Raw genomic sequence first — 17540 nt, 5'->3', positions numbered from 1 at the left:
TAACTATGAATTTCCACCTCTCACAACAGCATTTGCCTGAGTTCACCTGACAATGTAATTTCTCCTGGTGAAGGGTTAGAGAGCAGCAAGCTGATCCATCTCATTATGTGGGTGCACAACTATTCATACACCCCCATAAACAAGAGCAGAAGCCCACAGTTAGGAAGGGTGTGGGAGATGTGGAGGGAAAATAGGCATATACACAACTGCCCTTTTGGAAAAAACACAGTCTAAAAAGTTAAAGCCAGTAACAAAATTGAAGATTTAAAACAGATAAGCTTTCTTCCTCTGAATGCTACATCTACCAATTTCCTGAGCTTGTGAAATTTGTTTTCTTAAAACAAATACTAAGCCAATCAATCAAATGATGCTCACTGCCTTTAGGCTGTTGATCAGTTGTCTCTTGGAACTTGGTAGCTCATCTTTTTTGAACAATGAAATTCAACTAGCTTCCACTTTGAGCCTCAACAGTTCCTTTAGTTTAAACCAAATCCAGAATAGCTACAGATTTTTAAATTAGTTCTTTCACTTTCTGCTACAAGCTACTCTGAACAATGCCATAATGTCTTCTCAATAATAAAAGCTCCCTGTTATGACCAAATTGCATACTTTGATTACTTCACAGTTTACAAAATCTCATCATTACGCTGAAACACCTATCACAACCCTACTTCTCACCCTAATTTCCCACTACGAGCTTATCAAATTGCGTTTCAGCTATTTGCACAAAGGTCAAAGTTTTAGCTGTCTCGTGGCTGTATAATAAACAAAGTTATGCCCAAGCTCTAGAAGCAACATTTCTCTCTCTTTATGGCTCATCAACCAAGAACAGCTGGAGATTCACAGCTCATCTTGACAATATTCCAAACAAAACTACAGCTTCTACCCAGATCAAAAGGGCACTGAGCTGAAAGGCTGCTCTTCTCACCTTTCCAGGAACACCAGTATACATACAAAGCTTGAGCAGTTTTAGAACTGTACCTCAGCAACACACTTCGGACATCTCCAGTCACCCTTGGGGACATCTGGTAAAGGAGGAATCAAGCAAAAAGTATGATAGCTGTCATCACATCCATCGCAAAGTAACAGTTTGTCCTCATTATTTCCTCTGCCACAGAATAAGCAAACATACAGATCAACCTGTGGAGCAAAACAAAAGAAAGAAGTTACAAAAAAGTTGCTTCATCCAGAACCTGCTTTCCTTAAACTAAGGAACAAAGGATATAATCCTAAACTCGGATATATGAATATGTAACATAAGAAGCCTTGATAATGAAGGATGATGCTTCTATTTCCCAAAGCAGTAGTATGTGGGGGAGAGGGAAACTTTGGGTGCCACAAAATACCAATCCAGGTCAGTTGGATGTTTTCTATATAACTCTAAGTAGCATTTCTTTCAAGTTATTCTAAGGCAAAAGAGTAGATTACAGCTTTTAGAAGGTAATGCTTTCCATCTTTTTGAGCCTATAACATGGAAATTTTGAACTAAACCCCTACAAAGAGCACACGGCTGAAGAATATCTCCAAAAACACACACGCCAACACTTTAAACAGGGCAGTGATTATCTTTGTAAGGGAATAGAAGAGATAAAACCTCCAGATCTACAGATTTCTGTCTAAAAATCCAAGGTGAATTGAAGAAACAGTATCTAAAGGTATCAACCTCTCTCATTTTCTCCAAAATAAAGGGTAAAAACCCCAAATAAGAGAAGCATTAATCCCAATACAATAGCAAACAATTTTCACAGGTGTCTGTCCAAGATAATCTCTCAAGAACACTCACTGGGAGGTGTTCTCAGGGACCAAAGAGAAAACCCTATCAATAGGTTTCAAATTTTCTTTGCTGTTGCTTCCTGTATTGTTCAAAAGACTTCTAAATTTAATATAAACATTTAATATAGTAATGAAGATCTGTAATAATATAAATGAAGAAACTGTGTATTACTTTATGACAGTAAAAAATTATACATACATTTTTAACAGCAACATGAATTTCATGAGTAACACTGGGGGTCTTATTTTTATCAATGTGTAACAAAAACACGTGCTTTTCAGCTGATTAGGTTCACACAGTTGTGTTAAATACTTGATGTCAACTTCATCTTGGTTACACCAGCTAGTTAAGTATGCAACTTCCTAGTTATACAATAGTATATTTAAGAAAATTGCTCAAGTTGCTTAAGAAAAAAACTTTTAAAAATAATGCAGTTCTATGAAGAGACATAATATTTTCACCTTTTTAAAAAATTCCACGCACTTACCCTCATGGAATACCGTGTCTGTCTAAAACATCAAACTAGTTGCTCTTGTTGCAAATATACAAAACAGAGAGAGGGTACCTTAGCAGATATTTCCAGGTTCTCTTCCCAAAACTAAAGATGCATTAAAATGGCAATCATAAGAGAAGGCTATTCTATGATACTCACTAATTACCTATCACTAATAATATCTTCTTCTCTCAAAATTCATATTAACGTATGCAATCCTTTTTATGTCAGCTCAAGTGATGATTTGTCAAATACAAAGACTGCATTGAAATACATGTTCACAAGCAGGTCTGTGATTACACAATAACCACAAATAAGCCTCCTAGCCACGGAACATAACACAGTAAGACTATGACTATAGATAACTATATTTACCAGGGGGGAGGTGTATTTTATTTCACAGTTAGCATTTCACATAGATAAAATAAAATTCACACTTAGCATTTCATAAAGAGATACATGAATGAGAGAAAAGTATAAACAAAACTGTAGCACAGTATTTTTCAGACAAAAGTTATATAAGGCTATCACCTGTGCTCTTCAAAGACTGCTTTCCTTGAAGATCTCTCATCCAAGTACAAAAAAGTGTGGAAGCAAATGGTACCAAGTCACAGAATCTCACAAGATTACAGTTACAGCAATATAGCTCCAAAATAGCAGTTCTGCTGCTACAGTATTTCCATTTTCTCTCATAAATAGGAGTAAATGGAAAGAGTAAACAAACACAGTTTTCTTTAAAGAAAGAGACTAGACAAAGTATTTTTAAATTGAAGCATACTTAAACAGAAGTCACAACATTTACATAGCCTATGAACACCATACATTCAGAAGTAGTAGTACAATTGAAAAAAAATCAAGTCACAAATTCTAACTTAGCTGCAATGGCACAATGATCTGTTTTTTAAATACCCTACTTCTCCTACATTTTTTCCCCAAAAGGCATTTCCACATATAAAATTACAATTACTAGAAACTTTCTGTTGTCTTGGCTTTCTAAGGTTGAAATTTAAAATAAGCTCTTGTAAGTGTTCTCAGGCTAAGAAAAAAAAAAAAAGCTGAATTATTAGTGAAGAGTCTAATTTTTAAGACATTAAAAGCATGCATCTTCATTCATCATTGCATACACATGCTACATTATGACTTAAAAAGTCATGTGCTATGAAACACATTAAGAACAACTATACACCGCTTTTCCATGGTCAAACATCAGAGCAATAAACATATAATTTTTCCCCTTAGGGGTTTGTTTTGCATGGACTTGTATAATGACTAGTTCAAACTCAAAACAGAAAGGACACAAAAGCTGGAATTACTAAAAAATTCCTGAAGTACTGGAGTACCTCAAAATACCTTTTAAGGGAGAGAAGTAGTATTATACTTGTTATACAAAGGAGAACTCTAATAGAAAGTGAGCTACTGAAAGCATGCAAGAAGTGTGTGGCAAAGCAAGCCCTCAAACCCATGATCAGTAAGTACATTCATGCTGCAACATCCTTCCTGACCAAAACGTTAAAACGGAAACCTAGAGGGTATTTTTCAAAACCCTGTTCATTCTTCCCATAACTGTATCATCTGCTGCAGTGTTCATCCATTCATATATTGGGGGAGGGGGGGGGGGTGTGGGAAGAGGAGGGAGGTGTTTTAGGAAAAAAAAATATATCTTAGTAAATCAATTTCTTATCAGAAATCACAGCAAATGAATCAAACTTACAAAGTTGACAGAAAGAGTTCCTTTGCGTTGTCTCATCTGCATTCCAAATGCTTCTGATCTGGTTCCCTTGCGTCTTCGTGTCACCTCATCTTTAAGTGTAAGAAAATTAAATGTTATTCATAATCACATCAAGATAGACTTAACTTGCAAAACCACCACAGATATCCAGTCTGGTACTCCGCCTTTCATATCAGAAAATACCTGACAGTCCAAAGAAAGCAAAAATGCCTTGTTATACCTGACCAATCTAAAACTCAGAGATTAGGAAAACATATTTTGCTTATCCTCACAGACAATCCCAACTGCCTCATGAAACAGAGTGAATTACACTCATCATTTGTGCACTTAGCTGGTAGGATCAGTTTCAGTATTGTCAAATTCTGTTTTCTCTTCCAGTCACTCTGTCTGTTCAACAGCTGTTTAATTGTTATTGTTACTATATAATACATAAAGAGCTGAAACTATGCCAAGTTACATGAAGCACCCTGTAAATCTTTCTTGTGAATGAAGCCCTAGAATTCTTAGCTTTCTTTTTCCAGTTATAATGATTTTGCCTACTTCTTAATGTTGTATCTAGAAACATTCAGAAAGATTTAACAGCCTTGTTACTTTACAAAGCAATGAGCCCAAGATTTAATTACCCTCTTTATCCCTTGCTCCCAATGCCAGTCCCATCATCTTAGGTCCAGCTCCAAAGATCTGCAGCTTCTTTAGTTCAGTATTTCTACTCATTTCTCCTGCCTCCGCCTAAAAATAAAAACAAGACCACATCAGCACAAACCATCAATATTTCCCCTCTGGGTCTCTTCATAATTTGTTTATATTCCACTCTCTCACAGCATCTGCTCATCCAAAGAAAGGAAACAGAGGCATGAAAAAACATGATTTTCTGTTCCTAAAGCCAATGAACAAATGCACATGAAATAGAAGACAATAGTTTTGTCTCAACTTCCCAAACTACTTCCCATTTAGTATTACAGATTAACTACAGAAAGTCACCTATATAGCAAAGAAGAAAACCAGGTTTGACACTTAGCAAAAAATAAGAAAACCACAGCAATATTTTTCCAAAATCACCATGAATCAGTCAAGTGCTTGGATGGCAACACGTACACTGTTTCAACGAGAATTCATCTGCTTCCTTGGGTAGATAACATACACACGACACTAACAGAGTTCCAACCTACTTCCTTAAGCTTTTCTGCTCCTGGGTTTATTTGTGATGACTTGTTTTGAGCACAACTCTGAGATCACAGCTACTCACGGTGCCCTTGCAACCTCAAAATCAGAGATGAAAAGACCCATTAAGCGACAACTCTATGCCCCTGCCAGTGCTGTTGCCTGAAACGTTCTCTTCAGCTGAACTTCTTGTTTCCTATTACTGACCCATACTGACTGATCATTCTCCCACATCATTACCAGTAACCTAACAACAGAAAGAACCGACATATTCTGTTTTTATCTGCAATGAAATCACCTTGGCATTTTTCTTTATGTTGCCTCCTCATACTTTGAAAACCCTTTCTAACCTGGTACAGAAGGCCACTGAATTCTCATCATTCACAACCTTCCTTGTGAAATTCACTGATCTTAAAAGATCTCAGCAACTTTATCATTTCTGAAGGCAGGTATCTAATTCTAAAAAGGTTATTCTTCAAGTAAATTCCTGATGGTACTTCATCTGTCATTTTCCACAGAGTTACAGCCTGATACATCATGCATGAAACAAGCTCCCTTGAGGTGACGTGCTTTCAGAGTTTTTAATCAATAAACAAAAACCCCCTTCTAAAACAGTGTTTAAAATAAGCTCAAATGCATTTGCAATAAAGCTAAAAGAAATAAGATGACTTCCATTTACTCAGCCAGAATCAGTTATTTTTCTTGCTTCTGGAACACCTCAAAAAGAGGTATCATTTTCTAGGCATTATTACTCCAAGGAATTTTTAGTGATATTTAGAGTCCCTGATGCCACTGAACTGTATATGCAGTATGCTAACTGGTATCTTTCCAAAATTATTATTGCTGATATTCTCATTTTGAACATTTATGAATTCTATGTTGATATTAAATTATTTTCACTTTAGATACACGTTACTAACTTTGCAAGCCCACTCTTGTACTCTGGCAAATTTTTCTCATAAATTCCTCACCTCTTGGCTAACAAACCGTAAGAAAACATTGACCTTTTTGCCGTACAAGAAAGCCTACCACATGGAGACTTCATAGACCCTCACTTCACATTTTAAGTTCATTGACAGCTCATTCGTTCTCTCAACTAACAGAACCTGACAGAATTAACCCACATTACATTTCTCAGTGCAACACAATTTTTCATCATTTCAGCGATATTTACGAACGATCCCCACAATTGCTCTCCTGCTGTTGTGACCTAAGATACACTTCTCAGTGATACCAGAAAAATAATTTTACTATCATAGTTACTAAAACTAAATCATTAACACCAGCAACGCCTCTTCAGTTTTATAGCTTTGTTTAAAAATGCATTGCCTAAATATATTTTCATAACTCCATTGCCCAGATTTACTTGCATTCCACTAAACCTAAGTGGATACAATCTATTCATGCTTAGGTGGAAAACACTATATAGTTTTCAAAAAGAACAGGTTGCAAATTGGAATGGAACTATTTTTTAAAAAAAATCAGCTTCCTATATAGCCTTATGAACACTGCCAGGATATCGATAGTTTAAGGTGTGAAGACAAAAAGGATTCAGAAGCTTCAACAAATAGACTCTCTGTGGTGTCCTCTAAGATTGTATAAAAATACCAAACTCAAAACTGAGAATGCCTGGAAGCGGATATCTTGCATTTCTTCTCATTTTCTCATTGCTAACAAGACAAAACTCCATCACATTTTTGCATTGTACTTTTTCCATACAAACAAAATTAACTTGATTAAACTGCAATTCTGTTCTCACCTCCTCTTTTTCCGGAAGGATGCAGACATATTTTTGTTTCTTTTACCTTCTCAACTGCAAGTACAACCCAAAGGCTTTTCTTGTATGTGGGCAAATCCTAATAACACAATGCAGTTACACTGGATTCACACACTATCTTTTTTCTGTTGTCCTATCTTCATCAATTTTGAAACATTCAGATCCCACCCTTCCACCCCCAGTGCACAAGACCAGAATAGTTACAGCCAAGAATCAAAATATTTACATGTTTTGGGCATTTGTCACCATCTCACAGAGTTCTTTTGTTTCACACAATTATTCCCATGGAAGGAAATAATTCAAATTAAAAACAAGGATGCTTATTTTATCAATTCCGTTACTCTGTAGTCAACAAAGTTTGTATAAGAAACCTGAAAGTAGATACATTACTTAGAATTGTTTTCAATCTCTCAGAAAATTCTCCGGACATTAAGTTAGTATCTTTTGAAAAGACAGCATTTCATTATCTTTTTTTCCCAGTACTGCATTTCTCTACCAGAAATCATCATGATGTAACCTCACTAGACAAATCCCTTGCCCATTAAAACACATGCTAACAGGTTATCTTTGAAGCTATTCTACTCTTTTCTAAGAGGTATTCTCCCAAATTTAACCTTTCCTTAAGGATATTCTCTTTCCCTAATCTGAATTAATTCTACTTTTTGGTGTGCTTTTCTTTACAAGTCCTTAATAATTCAGATTTGCCCTTCTCCAGTTTTTATTTACTATAGCTTTCTTCAGAGAAAAGGCAAAGAGATTGAAGCATTAAGTCTATTCTTGAGCAGAATCTGCCATATCCAGATTATCCTCTTCCAATTCAAAGACAGTGTATTCAACTGACATTTGATTGTGGTATCCTAAGATTCCCAAGCCATATTTCACAAAAGAGAATACTCATTCCCTGTTTCCTCTCATTTATCGCTTGCTCTAAAAATTTTGCTTTTTGCAAATTTGCCACCCACTTCTACTGCTGAGGATCCTTGTTTATTTCAGTAATTTCCGATTACTAGCTTTATGCTTTCTTATTCATCACCCATTCTTAGGTACACCTAAGCTACAGTAAGATACAGAGCATTGGAAAGTACTTTAAAGCACTGGGAAGAAATTACTGACATGCAGAGGTCAGCGTAGTTATCCATGCTCACTACCCAGGCACTGGACTACTCAGCACACTACACACAAATCATTCAGATGTTTCAGCTAGAGCGGAATGACATTTATTTAGTGGGTTTTTTTATTACTTGCATATTCCCTGTTCTCTGAAGACTATCTAGACTCACTGATATGATTCCAGGTAAGCACTTCAAACAATAAACAGAGTCCTGTCTACAGTAAGGAGGTACACTGAAATCTGGTACAATTTCTCAGCATTCCCCAGATATTTATACTTCCACCATTTGAGGCTACTGAGAACAAATCTCTGTTTATAAATACAGTTCCAGAGTTGACTCTTAATAAGAGTTACACATAGCTTTCAACACAGCCAAAAAAATACTTCTCCTGGCTATGCAAGTAGGTTGAGTTTTTCCCTGCATTAAAGAACTCATTTCAGCCATTTTAATAACTATAATGCCTAAAAGACAGCGTGGCTACAGGCCTAATAAAAAGAATTTAAATATATGTATTTGCTCATTTACTTTTTGCAGATGAACCAAATAAAATCACCTCTCTCATTTCTGTAAAGCAGCCCCTTTAAATGAAATGAAGCAGCTATACTGCGCCACGATCACCACGGAATCATTTTTTCCAACACCGAGAAATGAGAAGTACCATTATTCTATTGAAGTCAGCAGGAGAAGAGATCCCACAGGATCTTAATAACACAGTGACACTTTTATACCATGTATGAGGAAAAGGTCATACTGGCACTATTTCACAAGATTTGTTCAAATCCAAAGCAGAATTCCACGTAACGACTGACCGCTTCAGTTCCTGCAGCATGCTCAGTTTTCCTGGATAACTCCCTAACAATACATGATTCGAGACTTCTGGTAAGATCACAGACTGGGACTGTTTGTGTGATGCAGCTATATGGCTACAATAATTATCATCAAGTCAGCTTCAGTAAGTTGAGAAAACATACTAAAAAAGACAATTTAGTCTAAATCAAACATGGTATCAGAGAAAAAGATGAAAGTTTATAAAGGATACTCAAACATCTCAGTGACAAGATATATTAAAAAAAAAAAAGCAGTTTAAAAACCTGTGGTGCTTAAAATATGTCTAAAGTGGCATCAATCAGGTAGTAAGTTTGTTGCATACAAATTCATGTTCCTCTGACTGGCCAGCAGGGAGCCACTAGGCCTGCTGTGAAGAGCCTTAGGATGCTGCCTGAAATAGATAGCTTTGTCAAAAGGTGAAAGCCTGTTTTAAATAGTGCAATAGAAGCAACGGAGCCATCAGGACAAGCCTCCAAGATTATTTCTAATGATATAGCATTTAAAATGGTGGTGATTCAGTTTGAACAGAATTTACTGGGGGGCACTCCCAAGATTTAATATCACCTAGTAGAATACCTGAATTTTCTACCAACACCACTAATCCAGAAAAAAAAAACAGCCTCTTTTCAGTAGAACTGTGGAAATCCTATACAGTTCCAGCCATCACTGAGCATCTCCCCACGTATCTCTTTCATTTCTTCAGAAAAAGTCTGTCCTGCTTAAGACAATTAGACCTACGTATAATTTCCACAACTAATAAAGACTTATCTACACATAGTTGTGTTTGTTTAACCAAAGGGTATATTTGAGAAAGTTTTAAAAAACTTTCCGAACTTTGCACAAGTAGCAGCTTCAACATCATTTCACAAATGGCTTTTTACCTGTTTAGTTTTCACAGATATATTCACTACCAAGGTACCTACATTACTTGACAATAAACAAAAAGCAGCTTTTAAAAGTTTTCAGATAAACAGTGCATCTACCATAAGCAAACCAGGCCTCAGAGACATCCTTCTCCGGATTTTATTTAAATGAACACTGCTTCCTGGTGGTGCTTTTGAGCAGGCTCCCACAGCCAGACAAAGACTGTGGCACTGCCAACGCTGCTGTGCTGGTGGGAGGATTAAGTGTTCTCTGTCTGTAAGAGATGATTAATGGGAGTACCTGAGATTTGACACGCCTGGTCCTCTTCAGCACAACGTTCATTCTTGAAGCCTGCTTTGGGGAAGCCTGGGCATCTGAGCCAAGGTCCTCAGCCTCCACTTTTTCCTTAAGGTCCAAGTTTGGCTTTTGGATGCCCTAGAGAATCACAGCACAGAACACCAGGTTGATTGATCAGGCAGTGCTAATCGTTCTGTGGTCTGTGAATCGTGCTGTTTGCTAAGAAACAGGATGAGTGAAATCACACAGCATTACACATGCCATTCGGACAAAGAGGCCAATTAATCCACGCACACTTCAAAATAACAAAACTGAATCTCAACTGCCAGCTTATCAAGAGAAAAAGACATCTCTCCAAATAAGCGTATCATCTTTTGCTCTGTTTTCCTTCCCAATAGGGTTGGCCTCAGTCCTATAAATAAATGCCTATCAGAAAATAACTACACAAGGTCACATTACAACTTCTAGAACTATTGTATCACAAGTAAGTATGAGGGTGGTTCTAGGCTTATTTAAATAGCTAAACTTCTAAAACTGTAGACCCTATGTCCTCGGTTTGGGTCCCCTCTTCATATCGTGAAGGAGAAGTGTCTCACCATAAGGCTGACCCCAGACTGGAAAAGCTCATAGGGGTACAAGATCCTTTCATAATGAGACTTTAGTAACGATCCTGTGCCTTTTCCTGGCAGGTAGCCAAGCCGACTTGCCACTTTAGACCATTTCTTCTCTTTAGTGACTACTTCAAAGCCTCCTTTGCTGGCAACAATCTGAAACACATAAATAAAAAGTTCAGGGTTTTGAGCTGCTCTCACCACCTCACATAAACCAAGAATCAATTAAACAGACCAAATGTTAAAAGGTTCTATTCAAAAGTGACAGAATCTTGAATTTAGTTTTTGTTTCCTGAAAGGCCAGTACTTTAATAACTAACCACTTATCCTCATTATTTAATATATTTAACATAACAATTTTCCTAGTAAATGTAAACTGCATACTGTCCTAGACAGGAGTCGTCCAACAGTTAAGATTTATGATGTGTTGGAAAGAACACAAACCCCACCATCCAAACAAACTGAAAAGTTAACTCTCACCAGACCTGTACTCTGATGCAAAACACAAGTCTGGCCAGAAGCAAAGCCCATTCTAACCGCAGGCAGAAGGGAGCATTAGAGCTTCAGAGTTATAGAAGTTATAGGAACTTTCACAAAACCCTGAACGGAAGAGAAACTACTGGAAAAAGAGGAGAAACTGCATTTACCTTCCAATCAACTCGGTCCTCTTTTTACATCTGACTTCAATTGGTTTAAGTCTAGTAAATCACATACAGAACTATCACTGCTTACATGTAACTAATATAGACATAGAATGAAAAACAACAGACCATTTGCCTCCAAGCAATGATCATAACAGCATGAGAGTTGCTTTCTTAGAAACACTGGCCACATTTCCGCTATCTTCATTCGCTTTACAGTTTTACTGCCAAGTAGCTTAAAACCCAAATGGATTGTAATTTCATTTATATCATTGTAAGACTAACAGCATTTCTACAACAGTAGAGTTTTGCATTACATTTCTTTACACATGAGGACCAAATTTCATGCTTAATGTTTCACAGACTGTTAGAAACCTCAATCCAAAGTATTCTATTACTGGAATGAAGCTTATGGTTTACCTTTGAGACTGAGGGAAACTCAAAAGTCTAATTGTGAGAGTGACAAATAAATTAATTCATTCTGGTTCCTCTTATAATCAGACAGCTACACTTAGATAAAACGACAACAGCATTATTTTTTCTCATATTTACAGCAAAGTACTAGAATACTCCTGAACTTCAACTTGTCTTCAAAACGTTCATGAAGAATTTATTTCTACATGCAAAATGTCTAGAGAAGCCACCAAGTAACTAAATAAGCTTAGACATGCATATCTGTTCCAGCTCATAAGAGTGACCCAGATATTTCCCAGGACCACTATGACAACCCGCATATCCCAGCAAACCACCACTGACAGGAAAAGAAAAAAAAAAGTCCAAAAGACTATGACTTCTTCCCTTAAAAATAAAATCTATTCAGATCTTTACATTTTTACTTAGGAGAAAAAAAGTGTGACAAGGAATGGAAACTGATGCTCTAACCTAGAAGCACTAGAACTACCTTATCTTAATTCCTTACCTCTACCATATGTTAATTCCTTACGTTGCAAGAAGAAATTACCTATTTACACTAACAATCCATCCTTAGCAGGTAAGTACATAACAGTACATATACTTTACCAATGCAAAAGCAAACTCCAAGAGATATTTTACTTGTTTACAAACTTTGAAAAAAACCCACACCAAACAACTACAGTAGCGTATATTTCTAGCCAACCTTAAGACAAACCTGTTTTGAAACTTAATTAAAATAATTATTCCAGAAGTTAACATTATAAATTCTCAAAGATGCATGTTTATGTCATGTGGAAAACCTCTATAGGGAGAGAGGAGTGAGCAACTATAACTCATTACAGAATTGCTAGGCGAGAAGCTGAACTGCATGCAAGTATACCACTGCCTTCTCAAAAGCCACCTCAAACTCCTGCAGCTCTACCATATGTAAAAGAGGAGAACTAAAAAGCAAGTGGCCAGCTGACATCAGGGTGTTCAAGCTGTATAAAAGGCCACAAATACATGCTGTATAGGACCCAACTGAAGGCAGTTGATTTAACTATGCTTGACATGTCTGCCATAGCTATTCAATTTAAAAATTCTCTTTCACTGTAATTTTTTTTTTTCACACTCATTTAATCTCCATATTAATGAGATTAATGCTGCAAAACAAGCCCTCCCTGTTGCCTGGCTTCTTGAGCTTGAAGAAAAAACAATGGCCCTGTCTGATCAAGGCCTATAATTGTTTACTCACCTTGCTCAGACCATAGAGATCCAGTATTTTTCTCTCCACCACCGGGATTTTTAAATTGGATCCTTGGAGTTCCCAAAATTTTGCTAATTGATCCAAGAAGTCCAACTTCACTCTTGTCATTGCCTGAAATCAATAAAGGAAGACAAACACTTATGTCCCAAAACAAGTTTGACAACACCTTACAGTGCTGAAAAAAAACATCACAAGTTTTTATAGCATTTACATTTTCAATGTGCAACTTGGCAAGTGAGGTATTTCTTACTCATGTAAAAACACCCTTGAAATAGAAATATCGATAAAAAGAAAGATCTTTACAAACAGAAAATTGTATATGCTTTTCTCTCTGCATTCAAGAGGCTATAAACCAAACTACTACTCAACCGTTTATTGGTTTAAAACCAAAATGAATACTTATGAAAAAAATCAGCATTCCAGGGAGAAACATAAGAGTAATTATTAAAATATAGATTTGGGGGAGGAGGAGAGTTACAAACATTTTTTATATATGCCTTACCATGCAGAAGGGCCTCCTCCCTTGAGTACTTTTGGAGTACTCAAATCACTTTCCATAAGGAGACCCATTTACAAGCCAAATGATACATGACTCTGGTATATGGACAGAGCAAGGCTTTGAGAAAAGTTGTAGAGAAAAAGAAAAACCAAGACAAAATGTGACTCATATGGCTTTCAAGAAAGCTCCCATACATTTCTGAATCGTAAAATTAACCAACTATAATAAGCCTATAAAGAAACCAGTTCATTTTAAAGCTTAAAAGGCATTATCCAGACAGTATAAGGTAACCAGGGGCTTCAGAACAGCAGTCAATATTTTAAGAAAAAAAAATTCATTGCCTGTGGAGCTGTGAAGGCTAGACAGTGGCTGCTCTTACTACACAACATGGTGCTTGGCATTCATTTTAGATGTTTCCAGTTGAATGTGAAAAGTCTTGTGGTTATTTTGGGTAATAAAATAAAAACCAGACTTTTCTCAAAGCCATGGAGAGTTATTTTATGTGAACTCTGCCACTGCCAAGTATAAACACTGATGTGGTCTATGGGTTTCTAAAGTCTCCTCCACCCAGAAACCTGCCAAGATGCAAATCTCAAGCAAGGACACCTACTGTTTTCAGTACAAACACAGAATTACATCAACGGTGGAAAAGCTCACCTCCAGTTCATTCAGGCGCTGAATTCGTGGAGTGAAACGAAAACTTTGTACTTCACATGCAAATGGAGGCTGCCAGTCCTGAACAGAGACAGAAAAAACATTTTATTGCTTCAATAAATTTCTCAAAAAATGCAGAAAACAGAATGCCCTAACAATGTCTGAGTAAACAAGGTCCCAACAGTAAATGAGATTCTCAGGACAACTGGTGACATCACTTTCCAACTTTATGACACTTCTGTGCTTTTAAAATAAGGTTCTTCCCACAATATTTTAGTTTGGAGATCCTCACAGAATTAAAAATATAGAAGAAAATAAGGTTCAAAGCATTTCAGCATGCATTACCTTATACTGAGTTTAAATGTGAGAGCTATCCTGTAGCTTGTTGGCTATTTATTTGCTGGTTAAAAAGTTCTATATATCCTGCACGTTGCAAAATTCTCACCATCAACAGTGACAAAGACTAAATAAAGTAGATTATTACATATCTAACTTTCTTCATGTTCGCCTACAGTCATTTCAATAAAGATAAGACTAACAGTCAGGCATCCAATTTTTTTAACAGAAAGGCAGCCTTAAATAACACCTTTATCAAAACAGTCAGCAGTCGGTTCAACCACAAGTGCCTCCTAGCCCCTTCTTTCAAAGCGACAACAAAACAAGTATAATTCAGCATTTCGGCACTTTTTAAGAAAGCTGAAGTTATAGTAGATTGTCTCCCTGGCAGTAAATACAAGAGTAAGGACACCCCATTCCAGGTGGACAAGCCACACTAAGTATCTATTATTTGCACTGCTGCAGCATATAAAGGCCTCAAGCACAATTGTAAAATATTTACAGGTTCTAATAATGGAAAAGAAAAATAAATCATTAAGGTTAGTATAAAGCACCTGATTTAGTCCTTATTGCAGGTTGCAAATCAACCTGACACACACATCCTGCAAAGCCCTGCAATGCAAACAGCTAAGCAATCGTAGAGAAATACAAATGCGTTAACAGCCAGGAAAGTTCTAGTTACTCTCAACAAACAGGACCTGGATCAGTTTCTTGCAGCCTCTCAACCTAAGCCATTCTGCTTATTTTAGAAAGGGCAGCCCCTTGGAGGTCAAGTTTTCACCATGTCATTAAACCAACTAAACAGATTCCAGCAACCCAGACAGGTCAGGAGGAGAGAATGGATCGTGAAATCTAATCAGCAACCCCCGTATCCAAGTTGTTCTCAGTTACACACTTTCTTTTGGGGTTTTTTCATCCCCTCTCCCAGTATTTTCAAGTCTTTTATTTTATGACTACATCTAAAGTTTATTTGTGCTTTAATTACGAAGTCACCGAGCCACCTTTTTGCCAAACTGCCTGATGTTCTCGTCTAAGCAGTTTACCAAGTCACAGGGCAAGTCGTGATAAAATAACAATCAAGCCAGCGGAGAGATTAAGCTTCTACCTTCTAAACTAATACGTATAACTCCCCTGCACAAACGGGTTGCCTGCACTTCTATTAAAAGTTTAAAGATTACATTTATAAACAACGATCTGCTGCAGAGAAACACCCTTCCTCCTCCCTCCCTATCGCCGCTCCCGGAGAAAACGCCTGATTTCACCTACAGTGCCTTCGCAGTTTTCATGAACAGGCTGTTGGGTTGTTTTGGTTTTCTTTTTTTTTTTTAAAGTAAAAAGAGCGTGAAGTCCCGGACGCCGCCACGCACTACCAGCTTCTCACCTGCTCCACAGCAACCCCTAGAAGGCCCCGCTCTGAGATCACAAATTACACAGGCTCCTCGGAGACCCTGGCACGGCCAGCAAGGCCTAGGGAAAGCGACACACGAAACCCCAAACGGAAGGGGGGGGGGGGGGAGGAGAAGAGAAAAATGGGGTCCCCACATCCCCCGCTCTGCCCCCGAGACCCCGGGCCGGCTCAGACCTGCCGGCACACGGCGACCAGCCGGCGCCGCACCCCCCCCCCCCCCCGCCTTGCCCTGCCCCCCCCCCCCGCCCGAGCGGTACCTTGGGGGGCCGGATCTTGCAGATGCCGGTTTTCTCGGCCAGGCCGCGGATGCGGCCGATGAAGCCGAGTGGGTCACTGAACTCCTCCCAGCTGGGCTCGAACACGGGGCACTCGGGCGGGGGCACGAACTCGGCCGCGTAGCGCGACCCGCCGCCCCCCGACATGGCCGCGGGGGCGGGGGGAGGGGGAGCGCACGGAGGGCCGCGGCGGGGCAGGGCGGGGAGGGGCGGCCGGGGGGGGGGGGGGGGGGCTCAGGGGCGGCCGAGGCGCATCCTCCGGCGGCGGCCGGCGGGGCGGGGGCAGCTCCTGCCCAAGTGTCGCCGTCCCGTCCCCCGGGACCGCCGTCCCCCCTCGCCAAGCCCCACTCGCTCGCCTTCCAGCTCGCCGGAAGTTACGCGTGTCTTCCCCCCTCCCCTCCCGTCCTCCTCCCCCTCCTCCCCCTCCTCGCACTCAGCCCTCCCCGGAAGTGGGAAGCGCTGTTGCCTTCCGAGCCAAAAAGTAGTCCCCCTCCTTCGCTGCTCTTCTGGCGCGGCGGCGCCGAGGAGCCGGCCGCCTCCCGGGCCCCCCCGGGCCCCCCCCGCTCCCCCGCAGACCCTGCAGCGACACTGACGCCCCTCAGGCCACGCTGCGGCGCGGCTGGGGGAGGAATGGGGTGGGGGAAGGGGGACGAGGAGGGCGGGGCCGCCTGGACTTCCGTCGCGGAGGAATGTGCGACGAAACTCGAGACATTCACTTCCGGTGCTGAAGAGCCGTTTCGCTCATTGTCTGAGCCCGACGTCAGGGGAAGGGCCGGGAGCCACGCCCCCCCTCTTCAGGCCACGCCCCATCCCGCGCGCCACACCTCCCCGTAGGCCACGCCCCCTCCGCAGGCCCCTGCTGGTCTCCCCACACAGACTGTTTTCTTTCCAAAGTCAGTTATTCACAAGTTGGGACTCACTCCCGACCTCTTTTACCTCTCCATTACAATCTAGCCTTCCAAAAAGAACCGTGTGTTGTGTTTTAAACAAAAACCTGCCTTCAGTGTTCACCACGCTCCACATCTCATTCTTACTGTCTATTCCAGCCTCCATCCTGGTGGACTATTTAAGTCCCAGAAAAAAGTTCATTTCCTCCTCCCGTTACCATGAGGCTTGCGAGATCTGCTTCAGACACATAACATCTACCTGCATCGCCTCCCCGCTAGATGGAAGAGGTGTCGCCCACATTTTACGTGCAGGAAACAAATGGCTCCAATGCAACTGGTTAATTTTGACAAAAGTTGTAGGTAAGAGCAAACTTACCTTGTAACACATTGCGTGAATTTCCCAGTGGTTATTGTGTTGTTGCAATGTCTTCCTGTATTTTGCAGAGGGTTCTTGACTTGGATGCCTCATACTTTTATGACTGTAAAAGCAGGTGGAATGCAGATGTCTGCTTTCCAGTATCTATAAATGATATT

General features: G+C 39.6%; 1 protein-coding gene across 1 annotated transcript in view; it reads right to left on the bottom strand.

Moving 5' to 3' along the window:
- The window catches only part of KDM5A (lysine demethylase 5A), a 50569-nt gene extending 34039 nt beyond the window's left edge, over window positions 1-16530 (bottom strand). Inside the window, exons 1-8 of the mRNA XM_042795174.1 lie at window positions 16102-16530; window positions 14104-14181; window positions 12936-13058; window positions 10632-10802; window positions 10039-10173; window positions 4620-4725; window positions 3979-4067; window positions 982-1140 (exon numbers count right to left, since the gene is read on the bottom strand). Coding sequence (XP_042651108.1) covers window positions 982-1140; window positions 3979-4067; window positions 4620-4725; window positions 10039-10173; window positions 10632-10802; window positions 12936-13058; window positions 14104-14181; window positions 16102-16266 — 1026 coding nt within the window. The 5' untranslated portion in view covers window positions 16267-16530. The remainder of the gene's footprint in view (window positions 1-981; window positions 1141-3978; window positions 4068-4619; window positions 4726-10038; window positions 10174-10631; window positions 10803-12935; window positions 13059-14103; window positions 14182-16101) is intronic.
- Window positions 16531-17540: the final 1010 nt, after the last annotated feature.

Source organism: Tyto alba, unplaced genomic scaffold, assembly GCF_018691265.1.
Source record: "Tyto alba isolate M040663 unplaced genomic scaffold, T.alba_DEE_v4.0 Super-Scaffold_21, whole genome shotgun sequence".
Classification (NCBI taxonomy): domain Eukaryota; kingdom Metazoa; phylum Chordata; class Aves; order Strigiformes; family Tytonidae; genus Tyto; species Tyto alba.
This window is presented reverse-complemented; position numbering and strand designations above follow the sequence as displayed.